General features: G+C 59.8%; 1 protein-coding gene across 1 annotated transcript; it reads right to left on the reverse strand.

Annotated features, from left to right (window-relative positions):
- Positions 1-22,003, reverse strand: SYT7 (synaptotagmin 7; the record flags this gene model as incomplete). Its single annotated transcript, XM_082845425.1, has 7 exons — positions 1-676; positions 2,866-3,065; positions 3,561-3,675; positions 4,053-4,222; positions 7,702-7,972; positions 12,219-12,354; positions 21,501-22,003. 7 exons carry the CDS (start codon positions 22,001-22,003, stop codon positions 572-574), a joined length of 1,500 nt encoding a protein of 499 aa, XP_082701551.1. The 3' UTR covers positions 1-571.
- Positions 22,004-23,211: the final 1,208 nt, after the last annotated feature.

Genomic DNA, 23,211 nt, shown 5'->3' on the forward strand with positions numbered 1-23,211 from the left:
ACACACACACGGTGGACACAAGTACACAGGGCTGCGGCTCCAGGACCCCGGAGCGGGCTATATACTATCCTCGGTAATCAGGGCCCAGCCGGCACCTGAAACTGCCCTGGAACACGCCTCTCTTGGTCGGGCCGGGGCCAAACGCCTCGACCTCCCCTCTCCTGGGCCCACGTTGCGGCCTGGGGAGGGGGTGGCCTTTCTCCACTCCAGGCACTGCCTTAAAGAAAACGGGGGACCGTGCCCACCTGGCGGGCCTCTGGAGGGATCTGCTCGTCTGCCCGTCTGGCTCTCGTGCTCCGCCCCCCACTTCTTTAGTATTGGCAAGTCAGGAAGGAAAGGGGCAAAAGCAGGAAAATGGCCCCCAGAGCCCCTCCACCAGCGCTGGGCCGGTGGGGAATGGGGCTGGTTCTCCCGAGAAATGGGGCTGGATTCCTGGGACCCCTCCCTGGCCCAGCCCTCAGGATCCTTCCCTCACCCATGGCAGGGGGGCCAGGCCAGGCATTGTGCATAAAGTGGTGAGGGCATGATGGGGACCCAGGCCCTTGGCCCCCTGGGCCTCCCGTGGCCCCATTCAGGCCTTCAGCTGGTGCCACTGAGCCACAGGCTGCCGGGGACGCGCAATCATGTCCTTCCAGTGTTTCACCTCCCCGGGCCCACTCTTCCAGGACAGGTAGATCTGGGGAGAAAGGGAAGAGGACAGCATTAGTGGCACTCTCTGGGGCGTCGCCCCTGTGTCATTGTGGAAACGGAGTGTCAATGGTGGTGACACTCCATTTCCACAATGGCCTGTGATCATGGGGACCAAGGGGCTTCTGCCTGCAGTGACAACCTACCCCACAGAGGCCCCCCTCTCTTCCTTGTTGTGCCTCCCCTCGGGAGCCTGGGCATGCCTGGCCCTTCCGAATTGGACTCCCAGACTCTTCTGTGGTTTGGGATTGATGGGGATGGAGGCAGTTCTCTTCCACACCCTTCCCTGCCCCACCTGTTAGGCACGGCCTATCTCTCCTTACTGACAATCACTCCCACCTCCTGGGCACTTACTACACACCAGACACTGAGCTAGGGACTTTATATACATAGATCATCAGATCCTTACCTGTGAGGCAGGTATGTTATTATCCCCATTTTACAGATGGAGAAGCTAAGGTACAGAGAGACTGACCCATAGTCACAGGATTTATGAGTGCTGCAGAGGGATTTAAATCTAGGTCTTTTGAGCTCTACACTATCGGCCCAAGCCCACCTGCCTCTGTGTTAGGGGCCTCACAGCCTTGGAGGGCTGTGTGCGTGATCCCCGGGCTGACACCAGCCTGTGACTGACGATTAGCTAAGAGCGTAGGGCTCTCTAAGCTCCCCAGACCAAAGTGAGAACAAACCCACCTCCACCTTGGTTCAGACAACAGAAGGTAGCACTGTTTCAAAGGGAGCTATAAGTGGTATCCAGAGAATACCCAACTCCAAAAGGCTGAGCTTCAGAAGAGCTTAGAAATAGGTATGGTTACTTGGCCTGAGCTCGTCAAGGAAGGGCTCAGCAGGTCCTGCTAAGAACACATAGTCCCACTGGGGGGGAGCTGATGCTGTCCTGGAGACCTGTCCCACTTGTGACCACAGGTCGGCAAGTCATCCTCCCTGGGCCTTGCTAGATGGCAGGCAGGGCCAGCTCTCCTCTTTGGGGCCAGCTGCTTCTCTTCCACCCCCAGCAGCTAGGTCCTCCATTCCTATCTGTCTGAGAGGTGTCTCCGCCTCGGCCCCCTTCCCTGTGGGCGCCCAGGTCACCCCTTCCCATTTCCCTCATACAGGGCTGTGCCCCGGGTGATCCACGGTCTCCCCTCACTTGCTCCTGGCATCTACCCCTCCCCTCCGCCTGCCCTGATCACTGGCTTCCTGCACTGTTCCTGGTCAAACTTCCAAGCCTAAATGGACACACATGCCCTTACTAAGAACTCTTCAAAAACAACTTTCATTATAATAGTAGCTAACAGATACGTCCCAAGTTCTGTGCTAAGCCTCTCACCTGTGTTATTTAATCCTCCCAGCACACTGTGAGGTTAGGATCGTCTTACTCTCATTTCAAGAGGAGGAAATGAGGCTCATAGAGGTTATGACTGTTAAGAGGTGGACCTGGCACCTGGATCCAGGTAGTATGACTATCAGGAGTGTAGTCTCAACACTAAGCCATAAACAAACACAGGAATACACGTTTCAAAGTAGAAAAGCGGATGCGTTTATGGCACAGAATCGTATCCTGCAGAAACTCAAGGCCAGGCATGGATTTGGGGTTAAAATAGGAGGAGGAGAGGTCACTTTCCACAAGGAGAATGTCCACGTATCTCAGGCAATTCTTACGCCACCCTGTGAGGAGCTGTAGGGTTGGCATTAGTAGCTCCATTTACAAATGAGAACGCTGGAGCTCACAGAGGCAAGTGACTTGCCCAAGGTCACTTGGGCAACTGACCTTGGGGAACCAAGATGAGGTGGGAACCAAAGCCAGGTCTCTGGAGCCTGACTACAGCTCTCAATACTTGCCTCACGCAGCTCACCCTCTACAGACGGGACGCCGGGTGACGTTGCTCCGATGTCCTTACCCTGTCAGAGGGTCCTGTCCAGAAAACCCCCTTCTGGGGATCCAGGGCACTTTTTCTTACCACCTCCTTCTTTCCCTGCTCTTCCAGCGGTCTGTCCTGAAGCGGTGGACCCACAGTAGGACACTTAGGGAGCATCTCGTCCAATCCTCTCATTTTGAGATGAAACGGAGGCCCTGACAGGGGACGGGACTGACGCTCTCTCTCCTGCTGTCCAGCCCTGTGCTCGTCCACTACCCCGGCTGCTTCTTTGGAGAACAGACCCTTGCTGAGGGCCCCCTACCTTGCCAATGACATCGTTGCGGCTGAGCTTGTCCTTGTCCATGACGGTGATGACGATGGTTGTCTCCCTCAGCTTCTCCGTAGGGATGTCGAAGGCAAAGGACTCGTTGAAGATGGGGTTCAGGTTCCTCTTCATCGTCACCGTCTTCTTCTTCTCCACCCGCTTGTCCTTGTACATTAGCCACACCTTCACGTAAGGGTCTGGGGGACAGGTGGGGGAAGGGTCAGAGGAGCAGCAGGGGGAAGCTGGGGCTGCGTGATTTCCCCAGAGGGTGAGGAACGCCCTAAGGAAGGAGGAGGGGGGATCTGGGGGGTCAGCAGATGGAGGGGCCGCAAGGGGCCTCAGCCATCACCTAGCGCCCTTCCGTGAACGCGAAGGAGAAGACTGAGAGGCCAGGTCTCACCCGAGGTCACGGACAAGTAGTGTCGGAGCTGGGACTAGAACCCAGGCCTCCTCACCATCATGTTCGCTTTCCTCCTGATTCTGGGAAGGACAGTATCCAAGATGACGCTGACCCTGAGGGTGCCCCGGAGACAGCGCCAGGGCTCTAGGGTAACGGAGCTGGGACTGGAGGTGGGGCACGGGGGACAAGGGTGAGGGCCACAGCCAGGACCCGGATGTCCACATGCAGTGAGACTCCCGTGCGCCAGAAGCTCCCTGGCCCGTCTGCCCTCTGCTGCGAGAACCGCCAGCACCTGACGTGCCCCCGATGTCCATGGCTTTGAGGTTCCGGGCTTTGATGATGTTCACGATGATGGAGTTGGCAGAGGGGTTGTAGCAGAGAGACAGGAGCAGCTCCCCTCGGCTCCCCTGGGAGGGACAAGTGGAGGGGTGAGGCTGGGCCACTCCTCTCAGCTCCCCTGGGAGGGAGAACAAGAGGGCTGTGGGGACAAGGGGAGCCCGCTGCCCCCGCCCCCCTCCCCGCCCCAGGACCCCTCCACTTGGACCTGGGTGCTTACCCGCCCCCTCTGTCTGTCACGGATGCACACCTGGTCTCCCCTCATCTGGCAGGTCTGGGTCCTGCTCCCCAGGTTCTTTATCACAGCCCAGCCTCCCCTGAGATTGTCAGGCCCGCCCACCTGCCCTGCCCCACCCATAACCTTCCCAATTCCCTGAGCTTGTGAGGGGACTAGGACCGGGCCAGGATCTGCCAGCCTCCCAGCCAGGACCCGCAGGTGGGGCCTTACACTCCCATCGCTGCATGGCTTCAGATCCTTCCAGAAGGTCTGCATCTGGGTCAGGTCCACCTTGTTGAGGGGGATGGACACCTCCCCGATGGGGTCATTTCGGCTGAAGCGGTCGTAGTCCAGGACCTGGAGGTAGAGGATCCTCTGCACCACCTTCTCGTAGGGGAAACCTGGGAGACAGACAGCACAGGGGAAGAGCAGGACAGAGTGGCCACACGGGGCCGGGGCAGGGCAACGCTCCTGGGCAGGAAGGCCCCAGGAGGAAGGGGAGGGCTGGCCCTGTGTCTTCCTGCTGCCACCCCACCTGGGTGCAGCCGGCAACACCCACGTTCAGACCCTCCTGAAATGTTAGCAAGGACTGTCGTGGTCTCATCTGTCTCCCTTGACAGTTCTGCGAGGTGGACGGTATCTTGTCCATTTTACGGAGGAGGAGACTGAGGCTCCGATGGCTTAACTTACCTGCCCAAAGTCCCACAGCTAATCAAGAGCAGACTGGGACAATTCATTCACTGGTTCATCACGGGTCCATCTCGGCGACTGGGCAGTGGCCACCTTGCTCTCTGGGTAGCCCTGCCACTGCCAATCATCCTGAGACAAGCCTGGGCAAGTGGCCCTGCCTGAGATGGCCACAGCTGGCAGAAAGCAAGCCCCAGGAGGACTCAGGGCAGAGGGAAATGGCAAAGGCAAAGAAAAAGCAGTAGACGCCTGTCCTAGGACTCCGCGCTTCCCCTTCCTCCTCCTGCCGATGCACCAGCCAGTCCTCCTGTCCTTCCTCATCAGACCGGCAGCCGCCCCCGTCTCCACGGCCACCTCCCCATCCAAGCCGCCGGCACCTCTTGCCTAGATAGTTGCAAGAGTTTCCAAACAGCCCTCCCCGCTTGTGTTCTTTCTCTTACAGCCCCTTTGCAACACGGCAGCCAGAGTGATCTTTTAAAAATAGAAATCACACTATGATGCTCTCCCGCCGAAAGCCTTTCAGAGGCTCCCAGTGCACTTAGAATAAAAGCCGTGCGCCTTGCCCTGGCTTCAGGTCCTTCCACAACTTGGCCCGCTGTCCTCTCCTTGCTCATCTTGTGACCGCTCTTCACTCAATGACGGAGCTCCAGCCCCCCTGGCTTTTCCTGCCCCAGCCCCACCATGCCCCGTCCTGGCCTATCCTCTTCCATCAGGTCTCGGCTTTCTTTCCTGACGTGCCAGATGGGGTCAGATCCCCTGTTTTATACACTAGCACTTTCCTTTCGCAGCACTTATCTCAGGCTGTACTAGAGATTTATGTTTCCATGAGTCTGACTCTCCCACTGGGCCAGCATTTCCAGGAAGGCATCTCTGTCCTCAGCCACCGGATCCCAGCATCTAACACTGTTTCTGGCACACAGTAGGCACTCGATTAAATATTTGTTAAGTGAATCAATAATTGAGCAAATGAATAAATGCCCACGAAAGGGCATGGAGTGTGCTGGGCTGGAGCAGGAGATGAGGCCAGAGCGGAGAGCCAGGGGAAGGAGCTTGGATGGGACGGTAGGTACAAGGGAGCCAGGGCAGGTCTGAAGCTGGAGTCACAGCCTTGGGAGGCTTAGTCAGAGGAGGGGCCGGCCTGGCGGGGGGGCAGTGGGTGCAGGCCAGCCTGGAGGCCTGAGGTGCTGAGATCCTGAACCAGGGTGTGCTCAGGAAGAAGAGAGGATACTTACTACCTTAGCTCAACTGGTGGAGAAGATGAAGGGAGAGGAAGGGTTCTGGAGGATTCTCGCACCTTTTGCCAAAGACGCTAGAAGCACAGAGTTACCTCTCACCAGGGCAGGTGCACTGGAAGAGGAAATCCTATGCTCCTTCAGCCCCCAGACTCTGAATTCCTTCAGGGCCTCTTCCTTATATTGAGGGGGGCTATGGGCTGTGTCTTGCTCACCTTGGAGTACCCCAGGGACCTGTCCAGGTGACTTTTTTCTTTTTTGTTTTGCCACGCTGCATGGCTTGTGGGATCTTAGTTCCCTGACCAGGGATTGAACCCGGGTCCTTGGCAGTAAAAGCACGGAGTCGTAACCACTGGACTGCCAGGGAATTCCCCAGGTGACCTTTGGCATCCATTCAGGTAAAATGCATGAGGACAAGTGTCCTGGAAAGGTTGAAGGCTTCAAGAGGTCCCTGCGCCTGAGTCAGCTCTCTTCAACACCAGAGGAGGCAGTCTCCTATCTGGCAAACTCCTATTCATCCATCAGAACCCATCATGAATGGCCTCTCTTCTGGGAAATGTTTTTCAGCGCCACCAAGGGGAGTGTGTATGGGGTTCTCGCAGCATCTGTCATGCAATGTGTGGCTTAATTATCTACACATCTGTGTCCTCCAAGGAATGCCTTGAGGGTCACAATGGTGCCTCATTCTTTTCTGTACCCCAAGTACCCAGGACAGTGCCCAGCCCATACTAGATGCTGGGTAAATGTTTGCAGAAGGGATCAGTGGATTGGGGCTCTGCCCATAAATTTCACCCCACCAGCTGGCTACATACACCTGCAGACAGACAGCCAAGCCTCTCACTGGTCGTGCCATCTCTAAACCTGTTCCCATGCAGAACTGAGGAGGGAAGAAACAAGCAAGCACTCACTAGCTCACCCTCAATGATTTATTTAGTGGGTGAGCTGGCTGTCACTGTGCCAGCTGAAGGGGTGAGATATCAAGTGGCTGGTACACCAGATGGGGAAGAGTCCCGATCCCCTGGGGCACACACTGTAGGTTCTGAAGAGCCAGGGCACCAGGCAGTCGGCAGTTGGTGTTGTAGGGATTTATTCTCACTGGTTGAACACAGCTGTCAAGAAAGGGTAATGGTTTCTCTAAGTGGGGTCCAGGCACCCAAAGGGCCTGGGACAGAAATCACTCCCTGATCACACACCCAGTTTCCTGGTTACCTTGACTCCTCAGAGACAAGAGATAAAGATGGGCCTGCAGGAGAGAGGAAGGATATTTGCCTCTAGGACCCTGGGGCATGGTTCAGAGCTCTTGTTCCTGTGCATCTGGGGGGGCCTGTCCCGAATAGGGGGAGGGGTCAGAGAAGGGCAGCCGATGGAGTGTGTTTAACAAACTGGTATAAAGTGTTTTCTGGGTGTTGTAAGTGCTTTTACAATGCACTGAGTTGTTTAACCCTCACTAGTATCTTTATTTTACAGATGGGGAAACCATGGCCCAGAGAGGTTCAGGAACTTGCCTCTGGTCACACAGCTAGTAAGTGGCAGAGCTGAGATTCAAACTCAGGCAGCCTGGGCCATGGTAAGAGCCTGGGCTCTTACCCACTACACTACGGTCACTGCAGGTGCCCCACCTCTGGATCCTGCGGCTGCCCTCCTTCCTCCCTGCACGCCTGAGGATGGGTCCTTCCTGCACGCCTGAGGATGGGTCCTGTGTCCGGGCAGGGGCCCAGCTTTCCTCCTCGGCCTCTGGCTGTGATGCTGGTTCCACTCAGCCCTGTAACCTCATCCCAGCTGGACACGGTACGCAGCAGGTTAACCGGGCCGAGTTACTCGCCCGTGTGTGTCGGGATGCGCGTGTGCGCGCACCGGTACGTGTGCGTTTGTGCATGTGGTCACGTGGAGGGGGGAGGGTTGGGCGGGGGGTGGAGGAGGGGAAGAGGGGGACTCTGGGGGCAGGGGCAGCGCAGCCTCACCTTCAAAGAGGAAGGTCTCGTTCCAGTGGGGATTCAGGTTCTTCCGCTTCACCTTGGTCTCCAGCTTGTGCTTCTTGTCTGGCAGCAGGTAGATCTTGACGAAGGGGTCGCTGGTGCCGCTGAAGTCCTTGGCCGGCAGCTCCTGGGCCTTCATGATCTTCACGGTGAGCGTGGACTCCTGGAAGTTGTAGCCGACACTGAACTGGATCCGGCCCAGGTTCTCTCGGCTGCAGCCCTCGTGGACCTCGTCCTCCTCAGAGCCTGGGGAGAGCTGGGGGTGGGGGAGAGGCAGGCAGCGCTGGGGAGGATTCTGCTTCCCTGAAGCCCCCTCTGCAGCCCAGCAGGGTTGGGAGGCCTCGCTGTGCCCAAGGCCGGTCCAGCCGCCTCCTCCCCCTGGTCACCACGCGGGGCTGGTGGTGGTACAGCCCACATTCAGATCTGGGTGAGGATGCTGAGGTGGGGGGCAGGTGCCCTGACCAAGGTCACACAGGGAGGGAGGGGCAGAGCTGGGACAGCCCCTGAACCCCAGAGCAGCGTGCACCCCACTTCCCAGCCTCTCAGAGCCCCGGGTCTGCTTCGCCTCCCGTGGTGCACCCTGGGACCCGCCCCCCACCCAGCCCCCTCCTCCATCTTTCCACTCTTCCAACAGCCCTGCGGGGTCCCCTGCGAAATACACCGACACAAAAACCTGGGCTACAAAACAGACGAGGGAGATTGTTCTCATCTCAAAAGAGTTTACCACGATATTTCTTTAGAAAGCGACTCTGGGGTTCTGAGGATGATGTGATTTACAAAATGAGAGAGGCGAGTTTTCAGAAGCAACGTCTGTTTGTGTAAGGCAGGGACACTAAAAGTACAGATTCCCAGGCCCCATCCCTGGGGAGCCTCATTTGATGGGGCTGGGGTGGCCCTGGGCGGCAGCATTGTGTAATAGGAGCCTCAGATGACAGTACTGCAAACCAAGGCTGAGGACCACTGGGAGGGAGGCTACACCTGCATTCAGCCCTCATCCCCCAGGGGCGGCACTGGAGCCGACCCAGCAACCGACAGACATGTGGGGGGTGGCATGGTGTCCCATTCCCAGGAGGATGTTGGAAAAATAGGAAGTAATTGGGGGGAGGGCCTCCCAGCCAAGTGTTTCCAGCTGTGGTTGCTCGTTGGGGACACCTGGTTAGGTTTTAGAATCTTGCCCATCCCCCAGCCACCTGGTGGTTAATAGATAACTAATAAGGACCTACCGTATAGCACAGGGAACTCTACTCAGTACTCTGTAATGACCTATATGGGAAAAGAAGCTAAAAAACAGTGGAGATATGTATACGTACAACTGATTCACTTTGCTGTACAGCAGAGACTAACACAACACTGTAAATCAACTATACTCCAGTAAAAAAACAAAAAAACGCTCCTGAGGTGATTGGGTAAGAGCCAGGGTAGGACTCAGGGTACCATATTTATGACAAAACTGCTGGTACCGCTTTGCTTTCTCTCCTTCCCCTGAAGGAGGCTTCTCTGTGCCCTCCCCCTTCATCCTGGAGAGGTGACCCCAGTCTCTGAAATACTAACTAATACAGACGATAAGAATGTGTACAGTGTGCACCAACCACTGCGGAAGACTCTTACATCACCTCTTCTTACTGAATCCTGACAACAGCCGGGAGAGGCAGTTATCACCACTCTCTAGCTGAGGAGACTGGCTCAGAGAGGTTAAGTCACACGTCCAAGATTGCGCAGCAGTATGGACTCTCTCTGACTTGAAAGTCCACTCTTTCCACCAAAACAGGCCCACATCCCAAGACATTCTGAGACTTCCTCCTGCAAGCCAGTGAGGACTCAACTGCCCTAGGCGAGGAGTATGCAAATCACACTAACGATAGTAACTACCCTGCTCCTTGTACTGTATGCTTTGCCCTCCTCTACTCCCTACAGCATCCTGATGAGGCAGGCACTACCATGCTCCCACTTGGTTGGGGGCACAGAGAGATTACTGCCTCAAGTCGCCTGTGACTAAGAGATGAGCCCGGAGTTCGAACCCAAGTCAGCGCCCAGCCACCATGAGTGCCCTTCCAGCTGCCCTCACTCTCACACTCAGATCTGAGGCTTCACTAGCCACACCCCGGGTCCTGCCTGGAGGTGGAAGGGGGGCTGAGCTGCCTCCCTCGCTGTTCTCACAGTGGAAGCGGGTCCCTCAAGCCCTGCCCCTTGGCGGGATCCAGGCAGCCCTGCAAGCTCCACCCAGGCCCGCTGAGAATCTGGCTTCCCGACCCAGATCCAGTTTTCCCCTGGCGCTCCTTCCTTCTCCTCCTACCGGCCCCACTCCCTTTTAACCTCAGTTTTTGCATCTGTAGAATGGGACCATGAGACACACCTATGTTACGGGGTTCCAGGGAAGGTTAAGGGGGGGTTTACATCACTTTCGTGGTCCTGCTCTGTGGCCTGGCGCCTGCCACTGCTGGCCATGGACTGAGAGCCTGGGCATGCAGTCCCTGCCACGACCACTGGCCCCTCCACATTCCTTCTAAAGTTGGGGTGGAGACCCTGGTGACTGGAGCCCAGGTGGCCCCAGCCTCACCTGAGGCTGGTCACTTGGATCTTGGTTCCCAAACAAGGTAGTCTTGGATGAGAGGCCCAAGCTGGGCCGGTGGACTTCACCTCAGAAGTGGGCAGTGGCTCTGTGCCCACCCCCAGCCTTCCCAAACCACAGCCCTGAGCCTTAATTAACCAGCTGGGGCGGGGCCTCGATCTGTTTCCATGGCAACCAGGCTAGCCACCCCCACCAAGGGCTGGAGGAGGTGCTGCCTGAGCCCCAGCTCTGGCAGAAGTAAGCAGGGCAGGAGTAACACAGATGGGGATGTGGCCCAGACTCCTCTCTGACCCTGTCCCCTTGGTCCCTTTGTCTGTAAGGCTGCGGGTGCCCGACTCCTGTTTCTCCACGCCTGGGGCAGGGAGTTCAGCCGATGGTTTACTTCTGCCCTGTTCATCTTCATCATCACTATTAATGCCAGTGACCCAGCTTTGGCCTAGGGCTAGGCAATTAGACCCTGCCTGCCCACCTCTGAGCATCTGCTGAGCACGTGAGAGGGCGCTGGGGCCTGCACTTCCTCCTTCTGCCTGCGGCTCTTCCCCCCCCCCCCCGGCCCCCAACCGGGGGCAGCAAGGGGTAGGCAAGCTGGCTGGGAAAGGGCCGTCCCTTCTGGGAACCTGGCTACCGGGAAGCTGTAGCCAATTAAGAGGCTGCACAGAGAGGCAGGATGGACTGGGGCGATGGCCCGTCCAGAGGAGAGGATGGCTGGGCTGATCTACATGGATGGGGGAAGACAGAGAGGAGGTGGTGCGGGACCAGGCACTCAGGGCCCAGGGGGCAGGGAGAGGGGAGAGGTGGGGAGGCCCACGGGAGACCAGATCTGGAACGTGGACAATCTGATGCTCTAATCTGCATCGAGAGAAACGCAGATCTGGGGGCCCGTAGCAGGCTTGCTGACTGGGAATCTGCATTTTAACAGATCCCCCAGTGATTCGTGTGCCTATCACAATTTGAGAGGCGCTGGGCTAGAAAAGAAGTGTGGATGGATGGTTAGAGCCGGCCGAGCCCTGAATGGCAGGAGGGTGGGGCCTGGGGGCTCCGGGGTCCCCGGGGAGGCTGGGGGCTGCGGTGTCAGAGCAGTGGGCAAGGGGCCTCTGAACTGAATGACGTCAGGTCTGGCGAGGGCCTGAGAGCCCACCGAGCCCCCTTCCCTCCCTCTTTGGGAGGAATGGGGGAGACAGGGAGAAGGGAAGGGGGAAGAGGAAGCGGGGCCCAAGTCCCAGTAGGAACCTAGCAGGCACCGGGTTCCCACCCTCACGTCCTCGCCCAGCCTTCCTGGAAACTCTGGGCTGCCAGGCCTGTGACTGACTCCCGCCTGAAATCTCCAGCTGCCAGATCGCAGTGTGCTCTATCGCCCTGGGGCCTTGGTCCCTCCAGGAGCTCTTTGGAAAGTACAGATGAGGCAAATGGCTGTGACTCACTGCTGCCACCAGGGGGCGCCATGTGAAGCCACAACCTCTCCCGTGGTGAAAACACCCCAGATCCATAAGACAGGGATCCCGGGAGGCTGGGGTGTGGACAGGAGAACCCCAGCACAGCTGTTCCCTCATTGGAACTAGGACCAGAGGGGTTCTGCTCTCCTGTTCTCTTTGGGCCTCAGCTGGCTCCCCAGCCATGGGGATTGGGGATGGTCCCTGGGATGGGGATATGAGACCCGCTCCACTGGGAGCGCCACCCGAGACCGCTACTCAGTGGGATGCCACCCCAAGAGAGGGGACACCTTCCGCCTCCAAGCCCTCGCTCCACTAGCCTTTCCTTCTAGGATCACATAGCAGGTTTCTTGGGCCCCTGCTCAATCCAAAGACTGGAGGAGGATGGGAATTCTCAGTCTCTCTTGACAGATGACCATGCTGGTTCCCCTGCGTGACTCCCACGCTGTCACCGATCTTCACGCCTGCCCCTCCCCCGGCCCCGGGCCTCCTGCCCGTCTCACCATGAGCATCTCACTGGTGAGGGAGTTGACGAGATCCGAGACGGAGGAGTGAGGCTCGGTCCGGCGGTCAGACTCATCGTGGGGCGTCTGGCCCGGCACTGGGGCTGTGTTCACTGCCTTCCCTCCGGTAGGCAACCTGGGGGTGGGAGGAATCCGAATGAGCATGGACCTAGAGGTGGGCTGGGCTGGGCGCCACGGGTCTGGGTGCAGCAGAACCTCCTGAGACCCAAGTCGCTGCCACCTCCTGCGGGCCAGCAGGAGCTATGCTTTTGTCCATGGGGGCAGGGCCGTCCCCCTCGCCTCTGCCCCAGCGCGATCCGGCTTTGACTTCCCCGGCAGGTGCCTTTTCGGCCAGTGTTCCCACTCCTGCTGTTTCCCAGAAAATCCCCTACCCTTCAGCCCCTGCTTGCATGGTGGTCTCTGAGCATCCTCCCTCCCCAGAGGCTCCATCCATCCCTGCCTGCCCCAGCCTGGGAGGCCGGCGGGGAGGCTCCCAAGACGGCGTGTCCTCTCTCCGTGTCATTACCCTAGGCAAACACGCCCAGAGCACCTGTCTCCTGGAGGCCCCACCTGTTTGCTCAGGCTCAGCGGGAACACAGGTGCCCTTTAGACACGAGATTGACCAGGTGAGCTCAGGACCACTGTCCGCACAGCTCTGTCCAATAGAACTTTGTATGTCCACCCATGGTTATTGAGCATTTGAAATGTGGCCAGTATGACTGAGAACTGAATTTTCACGGTTGTTTGACTTAAACTCATTTAGATTTAAATAGTCACCTATTGGACAGGGCAAATCTACACCCCCTTGCCCAAACCCGACCCTTCTCCCACTCCGAGGGCTACACGTTTGATAAGGCTCTCGCCCAGGGTCAGAGAAAGACAGGGTCCCACCGAAAAACCCCAGATCTGACGGCTCCACTCCAGGCCTTGTGTGCACCCCGGCTCCACACTGCCCCCGGCAAGCTGGGCTCTCTGGCCCAGAGGCTGGGTGGTGAGCCCAGTCTCCGTCTAGCTGGGGTTCAGGAAGGGGGCATTAAAAGCCTGCCCAGGGACCAGGCTGGAACACCCCATGAGGAGGAGAGATGGGGGCAGGCAGCGAGGAAGACGGGGTGATGGGAGCACAGGGCTCGGGATGGGCTACAATAGAACAGCTTCGAGAGTACCAGAGCCACAGACTCAGACACACACACAGGCTGGACACAAGCCGTGGCCCTCGGAATGGACCAGCCGCCAGCACACGGCTGACTACGACAGGCAGACAGACATGCACAGGACATGCCAGGCCCTGGAGGAGAGACACCAGGACCCAACAGCAGGGTGTGCACATGCTCTCACACACGCACACACACACACACACACACACACACGAGTGCACACAAGCCTGACAGACACCCAGGGCAACACGGAGAGAATGGCAGGGGCAACCAGGCAGGTCAACCAGAGCAGCAAGATGACAGACATACAGCGATGTGCACACTTAGATCCTGAGAGGACACACATTCAGGGAGGCCCCGGCATGCCAAGGTGCGCGTGTGAATTGGGAAACGCTGAAACAAAAAAGCAGGGAGCGGTTTCAGGGACAGACGCTCTGAGAATCAGAGGCACGGCGCACCTGCTGTGAGGGCCTGGCCTTGCCCGGACGACACGGAAACGCCCCACCCCACCCGGGAGGCGCGGGACGCCCTCCCAGAGGTGCGGCCAGAGCAGAGCACACGCACATATACACACACGGACACGTGCTCACACAGACAGGCACGGGGAGGAGGAGACTGAAATAGCTGGAGAGGTAAAGTCAGGTTAAAAATAGAGTGGGAGAGGAGGAGAGAGCCGAGATTGACTGCTGAAGGTATGAGAAAGTCGGAGTTATTTTGGCCACACCACAGCGTCAGCACAGCTGCAAAGCAGCCTGGGAAGAGATGGTCAGCGCCACTGAAGCTATCGGAGGTCACAGGACAGAAAGGGACAGGGAGACAGGAGCACAGAGGCAGAGGGAGAGGCGGAGGGCCCGTCACTGGCCCAGGGACATCCCTGCGAGGAGCAGATGGGAGGAAGGAGACGGGGAGGGAGGGAGAGAGAGAGAGAGGCCGAGAAAGGTTAGTCGGAGGCGAGTGAGGAGGCTGCGGGGCGACGAGGGGACAAGGAGGAGAGTAAAGGCAGAGAGGAGGCGGGGGACACACACCGGGACAGAAGAAACATGGCGGCTTCGGAGCGAGGGCAGCGTGGGGGTGGCCAGGTCCCGCCCGGCCCCGCCCCCGACGCCGGTGGGGGTGGGGCCACGGGGGAAACCATTCGGATCCCAAGGAGCAAGGGTGAGCGGGTGGCTGAGAGCATGAGGTGCGCATGGGTGCAGGGCAGCATGGGCGAGGTGGAGCGGGCACAGCAGGGCGTGGGAGCCAGGGGCGGCCTTGGCCTCCTTCCCTCCCTCCTGGGCCCAGCAGCATTCCGAAGTTATTGGGGCCCCGGCGCTGAGGCCCAGGGGCTTGGGGGATCCTGGATGCGGGGCTTCAGGGCCACCAAGGACCCTGGGAGTGGGGGGCAGCGACTTGCTAGATGCACCCCACCTTGCTTGGGACCTGGAGTGGCCACTCCTCCTCCCAGGGCCCTCCTGTCTCCCAGGAGCCTGCTGCTAACAGACCTCGGGGGCAGAATGTCCTCCCCAACACAACAGCCAAGGGCCACCCACCCATTACCCCGGTGACATCCGGCCAAGGGGTCAGCTGGGTGGAGAAGGGGGCACTGGGGCCGAAGGGCAGACCTTGGGTCTGGAGGCAGAAGCTGAGGAGGAAGGGACAGCTGGCCCAGGCCCACCATTCCAAGATTCATGCAGCCAGGAACCCAGAGGGGTGGAGCCCTAAAGCGCCTTGTGGGTGGTGCTAACGCCAAGCTTGGGGATGGGAGAGCGCCGGGCAGGAAGCACCGTTGCAGTGGCCGATCACCTGGGAAACCCCCCAAGAGCCTCAAGAAATGAGCTTCCAGGATGGAGTGGGCGTGACCGGGTGGGAATGGCCTGTGTCCACTGGGAAAGTCGGGCTGGGTTGGGGCGTGGGCCCAAGGCCTCCAGCTCCACACCCACCTTTCCCAGGGAGGCAGGGGACGACTGATGTAATGATCAGAAGGGGTGAGTGTGGTACATGGAGTGAGACCTAAGTGGCGAGGAGGTAAAAACAGGCTGTGGGTGGAAATGGAGCCAGTTCAGTAACACATGGGTGACATGAAATCTCGTTTCCAGCCTGCATCTGCTCCCTCACGCTTCACACCCTTCTCGACAAGGGGGTCCTTAGCAGGTTTTCAGAGGGCTGCAGCCCTGCTCCTGCAGCCTCTGGCCCATGGCCCCTGGCCCTCTGGCCCGCCTGCAGCCCAGCTCTGAGCCCTGAGCTCAGGAAGCCAGGACCCCGGTGGCTCCAGGGGGTTGGAGGTGGCAGACTCCGTTCCTCCCGCACCCCAGGACTTGGGCTCAGGGTGTGACACCATCTGTACCACTGAGTGAAAGAGCTGGTCCCACTCTCCCCTCCCACTCTCTGGGGACTTCTGGCTTTGTCCCCCATAGACATGCAACTGTGAACTCGGGATGGGAAGAAAATAAGAGAGTTGGTTTCCAGAAGCCACCAGACGGACAGGCAAGTCAGCTAACTTGGCCTGTCCTCCCCTAACACACAGGCCCCTGGCAGCAGCCCGGGACAGTCCCTTCCTGCACCTTCAGGCCTCTTAATAAGCAGGCGTCAGGGTCTCCACCTGGCTGACAGGCTCTGACAAGCGCCCCAGTCCGAGGCTCTGCTCCCTCATTAGAGGCTTAGCATGTCCGAGCTCGAAGGGGTCACCCTGTCCAGTCCTTCATTGGACAGGTGAGGAAACAGAGGCCCAGAGAAGGGCTGTGACTTGCCCAGGGTTGCAGAACGAGGCTCTGGTAGCAGAGCAACGAGGAGGCAACCTGGCTGCCAGGCCACACTCTCCTGTAGGCCTTTTCTGATGAAAAGCACACCTGGCCAAGGTGGTGAGCCCTCCTCCCACGATCACAGGTGTGTGGCTGGCCCAGCCCAAGGCCAGGTGGGAGAAAGCGGCCAGACCAGGTGCAGGATCACCCCACCTTAGTGATGCTGCCTGAACCCTGGGACCTCTGATCTTTCCCCGTCCCCTTCTCTGTGACAGCGCTTCTAACGGGGGCATCCGAAGATGCCTCCCTGCATTCCTGGTGGCCGGGGCCATGGACGGTTGGATGCCCAGGCCTTGGCTCAGCCTGTGCTGTGGCCACACAGGCCACTCCTGAGGGCCAGCAGCAGGGTTCCCGGTGACAGAGGGCCTGACCAGCACCTGCCGGCTGCTCTCACCCCCCCACCCCCTATCCCATTTCCTCCTCCTGGTACCTTGGGCTCAGGGGCTGCCTTTCTGGTCACCAGGCCTCTCCCAGGCCCCAGACCCTTCCCACCAGGGGCTCCTCTTCCATCAGCCGAGAGCAGCCGTGTCACATCTCTGCAGGTGTGTGTGTGTGTGTGTGTGTGTGTGTGTGTGTGTGTGTGACCATCACCCCAGCGGGACCTCCAGGCAAGAGGGAGGTTGAGGTGGCGGGGATGAGGGAGAACAGGCTGGCGCCCCTTCCCTAACATCCCCACCGCCCACCAACCACCGGAGAAACTGGGATTTCTGGGTCGGGGTGGGGCAGAGATGAAAGATGAGGGTGCAGCAGAGGGGAGCCAAGCGGGAAGATGGGGCAGAAAGGCTGGCTTGCTCCGGGCGAGGGCAGGCATGCCCGGGGAGCAGGCTTGATCCAGAATGGCCCCAGGACAGCCACACGGGCCTCAGACCCGAGGGACACCACCCGGGTGGCCTGTGTGAGGGCACCGGCTGGGGAGGGGGCTGTCCTGCTCCAGCATCCGCTGAAGGCGCCGCCGCCTCGTCCAGCAACCGGCGGTCGAGGCTGGTGGCCTCTCCACGCCTCCTTCTCTGCTGCCGCCGCCGCAGGCCCTCGCCTGTGCTCGTACCTCTTGTCCCCCTGAGCGTTCTGGTTCTGCTGGGTTCCTGGGTTTTGCAGGTCAGGGATATTGGCAAAGTCATCCTGTTCCGAAAGCCCTAAGACCAAGGATAGCACCACCATCCGGCCTTCCCTGCCAGGGGTGGGCAGCCCACCAGCCAGGGTGAAAGGAGGAGGCCCCAGGGGCGGAGGCGGGGAGGGGAAGGAGAGAGAGACAGAGACAGAGACAGAGACAAAGAGAGAGAAGAAACAAGTGTAAGAAACTGGCCCTGCAGAAGAGAAACCAAACTTCAGCACTGTCAACAGTTGTAGAGCAGAGCAGGAGGCGGCAGGGGTGAGGGGAGGTGTCCACGGCCTGAGACCCAGCTAGCCGCGGGGAAGGGGCTGGGCAGAGGCCTGCGAGGTGGCCCGCGACCGGGACGTCCCCAGGAAACACACGGGGAAGGCTGCGGGGAGTGGGGCCCAGGCCCTGGGACATGGTCCCTTTCGAAGGTTGGTTCACCTCTGGCGGAACAAAGGCCAGGGGCTACTCGCTCAGACCATCTGGGCCCCTGGGAGAAGAGGGAGGGCTGTGCTGCCATCTTGCTTGGGGACCGCGCGGGTAGGTTTGGGCTCCCAGGCGGGAGGTTCTCAGAAGATTTGGAAATCCAATGGGCACTGCACCCAGTTAAGCCCCTCATAAAGACATCTCTGGGTCCTTCGATCAGCCAGGTGTGCTTGATGCCAGGAGGGGGGTCTCAGGAGCTCCCTCCCCCAGGTCCCTGGACACATGGCCCGTTGGAGGAGAATGCGAGTCTCTTCCGGCGTATGGCGTGCTGGCCGTCGCGGGTCTTCTCCTGCGTCCCCCTTCCTGGAGATCCGGGGAGTAACCACCGAGGCTTTTGGGGCCAGTTCAGGGGCCTCTCCTTAGAGAAGTCATCAGAAGGCAAAGGTGGGGGCTTCCCTGGTGGCGCAGTGGTTGAGAGTCCGCCTGCCGATGCAGGGGACACGGGTTCGTGCCCAGGTCCGGGAAGATCCCACATGCCGCGGAGCGGCTGGGCCCGTGAGCCATGGCCGCTGAGCCTGCGCATCCGGAGCCTGTGCTCCGCAACGGGAGAGGCTGCAACAGTGAGAGGCCCGCGTACCGCAAGAAAAAAAAAAAAAAAGGCAAAGGCGGAGAGAGAGAAAGTGCAGAAGGCTGGCAAGGTCTGGAGACGTCCCGGAAGGACTCGAGGTAGCCTGTGTCTGCGGTGAGGACAGTCTGGAGGAGGCTGGAGGGATCCTGCTCTGAGGGAGGCTCAGTCCAGGTGGACGTGGAGTCGCCATGTGGGCAGCCGTGTGCGGCCAGAGGTCAAGGTGAGACGTCTCTAGTGTGAGGCTCTGTCGGAGAACCGCTGGGCAACTGCAGGGCTGCCTGCACTTTCCGGGGGTGAAAAGTGACCCTCTGCCTCTCAAAACCATCTGAGTTGGTGGGTGTTTTCTGGGTGCTTTGCTGAGCTCCTCCAGTGTTGAGCTCTCATCTGAACAAGGGGAGAGGGGATTCTTGGATGGGGCAGACATGAAAGCATGTCTCAGGAAAGGCCAAGGAAAAGATGGTAAGCCTGATGGAAGGTTCTGGAAGGTGGGAGATCCTGGGTTAGGAAGTCTACGACTTCAACCAGCATCCAAGAGGGTGAGGTTCAGAGAGGAACCGCTGGCTACGGCTGTTTTCCAGAGAAGTTGTCAAAAAGGGAACTCTACCTTGAGAAGTGACAAGTGAGGGGAGGGGCGGAGGTCCGGGGGTCTTGGAAAAGGGGAGATGGCCGTGGGGGCCGAGGAGGGGCCGAAGCTAGGTGGACGCTGCCTCGTCTTTGCATCTTTCTCCTGGGCACGGTTGCTCCAGGCTGACACTTGCAGCCGCATCTAACTTTTGGGAAACAGCTCCCCCCTTCCTCAGGACGAATCCTCATTTTCTCTGCTCCCTGCCCACCTGGCCCCTCGGGAGCCGGTTGTGCTGGGGGAAGGCGAACCCGACGGAAGCAGCAGGTCTTCCCCTGGTTAATTCATCCCTGTGCTCTTCTTAAAAACAAAACGGCTCCTCTGCGTAAGTCCCCGATCTGTCGTTCTCCGTGGCATCACGGGGCGCAGGGGCGAGAATGAAGGGCGAGAGGTGGAGATTTGGGGGAGAAGCTAGTGGGGTTGGGAGGAGCCAATCCACGAAGCAGGAGGAATGCCTTCTCCCCGCAAAGGGGGGTGGGACCCCGGGGGCGCCTGGTTAGCCTTCTCACCCCGACTCTACCTGGGCCACCAGCATTTGGGGCAAGAGAAGGGCGTCAGAAGCACGCCAGCGAAGCTGTAAGGCAGGGGTCGGGGGCCGGCAAACGACAGCTGGTGGCCTGTTTATACAGCCCACAGGCTAAGAATGGTTTGTACATTTTTAAAGGATTGTTTAAAACAAAAATGTGATCGAGACCACACGTGTCCCTCAGAGCCTAAATGGTTTATAATCTGGTCCTTTACAGAAAACGTCTGCTGACCCCTGCTGTGAGGGACGACAAGTGGAAGAGGCGGGGGGTGAGGAGAGCTCTGGGGGTGGCCGGCAGGTGAGGGGCACGAAAGCTGCGGTGGGCAGAAGCAGCGCAGACGAAGGTGCTGAGTGATGCTCGTCAAATCTTCGCCAGCTAGAGAGGCGGGGAAGAGCGGGCACCCTGGGGGCTTTCTGCCGCTGGTTTTCTTCCCAGAGCCCGGGCGTAGCCCGTGCCCCCCTGTGATGGCCGCTAGAATGCAAGGCAGGGGGTGGCTGTGCAGAGAGCAGCCTGCGGTCAGGAGGGGCAGAGGGCTGTGCAGAGAGCAGCCTGCGGTCAGGAGGGGCAGAGGGCTGTGCAGAGAGCAGCCTGCGGTCAGGAGGGGCAGAGGGCTGCCGGCTTCTGGCTGGTTCTCGGCGCTGTTCAATTCCCACCACTTTCCTAATCCACTGGTGCCACGGCGTCCGACCCAGGACACACCGCCTCCTGGAGGCCAGGAGGCTCTGCTGGGCATCTTGTCTCACGCAGGCATCCAGCTGGATTCCCAAGGGTCCTTGGGTGGGGGGAAGCCCCAACAGATGCGCCGCCCGGTCTTGCCAAGTAGCGTCACAGGCAGCGTGTCCTGCCTGGCCAGGGCCACAGGCCACTTGCATGGGTATGGGAAGCTGGCGTGGTGGGGTGTCTTCCATGGGGGTGCTCCTTCCAGGGGCAGCACTCCCGACCGCCCTTTCGGGCTGGGGTCTCAGCCAGAGAGGCAGGATGCTCTGAGGACTTGTTCGCCTTCAGAATCCCCACATCGTGCCAATGAGCTGGGCCTTCACCTTGGCCTTCCCCTTCCTCCTCCCTTTCTCCTCTCCCAGGCTTAGTGTGCTGGTCTCCTGCTCCATGAAAAGTGCTCCCAGGAAAGACCTGGGTGATGAGAATAATCCCCAGAGCCTGGAAGGAAGGTCACGTTAGGCCAGAGGAAGGAGGTGACGTCAGGGACTGAAGCCCAGGCCTGCCCTGGGCTCTGAGAGTGAGTATAGATGCTCAGAGGGACACGAGGGAGAGGGCACCCCGGGCAGGGCTCTACCAGTGAGGGCGGGGCCAGGGGGGCACACGGTGGGGGGCTGGGGGGACACACACAGCAGAGGGGAACGGCTAAGGCCAGACACTGATGGTGTCTTGTTACTTCTCTGACCTGTACACGTGAAAGAGGGAACATCGGAGGTTTGTCCTCAGGGAATGGGTCGTGGCGGGAGCCAGGGAGAGAGCTGGAGGGCAGGTGGCTACAGAAGGTCAGAGAGGCAGAGGACAGGGCCCACAGCAGGGACAGGGGAAGTGGGAGGGAGGGAGGAAGTGGCAGCAGGAAGGTGAGCAGAGTTGGGTTACAGGGAGAAGGAAACTGGAGGGGAGGAGGCGAGGCCTGACCCATGGAGTGAGGGAGGCCAGGTTTGGGAGGGGAGGAGAGAGGTCACAGGAGAGCAGGGAGGGGAGGGAGGCCAGGAGAGCCTGGGACTGGCTGGGAAGGGGAGAGACAGATGCGGGGACCCCAGCAACATCCCCTAGTGTCTCCACTGACTTTCAGGGAGGAACTTCTCCAAGCCCTGGGGGCACCAAGCGGGGCTGGAGTCCTCAGAGGGGTGGCTCAGATACGAGTCCTTCCACGGGGGGCTTTAGGCACGAGCCGCAAGCCACAGGAGGCTGGGGAGGGGGCAGCGGAGTCTGCTGGGCCCCCTGCCTCGTAGATGGAGGGCTAAGATCATTCTGGGCCAGCCACTCCCAAGGAGACAGGGAGGAAAGAGGCTGGGTCGGGGAGGGGGGCGGGCCGGGCCACTCAAGGGGGGGACTTACAGGAAGGATTTCATGTCCAAGCCTCGGTTTCGAATCTGCCCCACCACGTGGTCCCAGCTGCCTGGGTTGGAGCGGCTGCGGCCGCCGGCAGGCCGGTACTTGGAGCCGGCCGAGGAGCCCTGCCGAGCCTGGCCCCGGCCGTAGGCCCGAGCGTTGGGGCCCGGCACGGAGGCCGCGTGGGCCTGCAGCTGGCCCAGGCTCTGGCTGGTGGTGGGCTGGCTGGTCTGCCGGCCCCGCTGGTGCTGGCTCAGCGGCTGCTGCAGGCTCTGCTGCCGCATCAGAGTGCAGGGTCGCTGGCATTTCGGCTCTCCCGTGGAGCTGGGGATAGACTCAAGGGTAGTGGTCGTGGACAGGGTGGAGTCCTCGAAACTTGGGGCGGGTGGAGGAGAGGAGAGAAAGGAGAAGCAGGTGAAGGGATCACAGTGGAGGAGAAAGAAGCCTAGGGCCAGGACGAGGAGGCCCCAGTAAGGGGCGCGCTCTGCCGGCCCTCGCCGGGCCTCCATCGGAGTTGTCGCCACTGCCGTCGTCGCTGCCACCCCCTCAGCCAGGCGGCCGCTGAGCCCCGCGCCCACCCTGAGGCCCCCAGGCCGGCCCCGCCCAGCAGCCCCCCCGCCCTGGCCCTGGCTCAGCTAGTGCCCGATACTTCCTGTCTGATGGTCTGGGTGGGGCCGCGGGAGCTGCGGAGGCTGCGTGGTGAAGGCAGGTCCCAGGGCCCTGTGGCTGCCTGTCATGTTGGCCTGGGACGGGGTGGAGGGAGCTGGGCCACCCCCTCCCGTCGTCTCACTGGGGGACCCCGGGAAAGTCTGCCTCTGCATTCTAAGTACTCCTGGCGTTTGGAGACGCGAGGAAATCCAGGCCAGCGCAGAGCTGGCCTAGTAATGCGTGGTGAGTCAGCGGAAGCCAAGGATTCTCGTGCTTTGTCCTCGGACGCTGGGGCGCGTCCTCGGGCTCCCGGACCTCTGCCCTGTGGCTGGCGCTGACTCAGGTTCAGGCTCTGGCGCAGATCTTTGCCCTCCTTCTGGGGTTCCTTGTTTCTGAGGCTTAGGGTCAATTCCCGGGATCTTGGGAATGACGCCCAGTCAGAGGACGGGACGCAGGAAACCACTTGGCCGGCCACTTTACCACAGTTCTGACAAAGAACAGGGTAATTATCCTGTCCTCTGTGCACCTGTAAGATGGTACCTGCCTCATGGGCCACCAGCATCTCTGAAACACGCTGGGAACAGGGCAAGGACAGACAGGAGACAGGACACGGCTCATCAGAGGTGGTTTGGGGTCAGAGAGACCCAGGGTTCAAAGCCCATCTCTGCCGCTTCTTAACTGTGGGACTTAACTGTGGAAAAGGGAGTCCACCTCTCAGTTTCCTCTTCTGTAAAACGGGGTAAAAATTCCTGAGTTGCCTCCGTCACGCGGTTGCCATGGGGACCAATGAGGTCAGGCCCAGGGAAGCATGCTCCCTTGACAGTGGAAGCTGCAGATGTCTTAGGAGGTGGCGACAGGAGTCAGAGACCCCTGGCCTCCCCAGGCAACCTGTCTGCTTTGTCTCCTGGCCAGAGATTTCAGCGCATGCAGGGCCACAGCCTCAGAGGGCCCAACCTCCACTTCTTCTGTTCCTTCCCTCCATCTTCCATTCCAGTTGTCTAGGGCAGGGGTTGGCAAGCTATGGCCTGTGGGCCAAATCTGGCCCGCCACTTGTTTTTGTAAATAAAGT

This window comes from Leucopleurus acutus, assembly GCF_964270905.1.
Source record: "Leucopleurus acutus genome assembly, chromosome: 8".
NCBI classification, from domain to species: domain Eukaryota; kingdom Metazoa; phylum Chordata; class Mammalia; order Artiodactyla; family Delphinidae; genus Leucopleurus; species Leucopleurus acutus.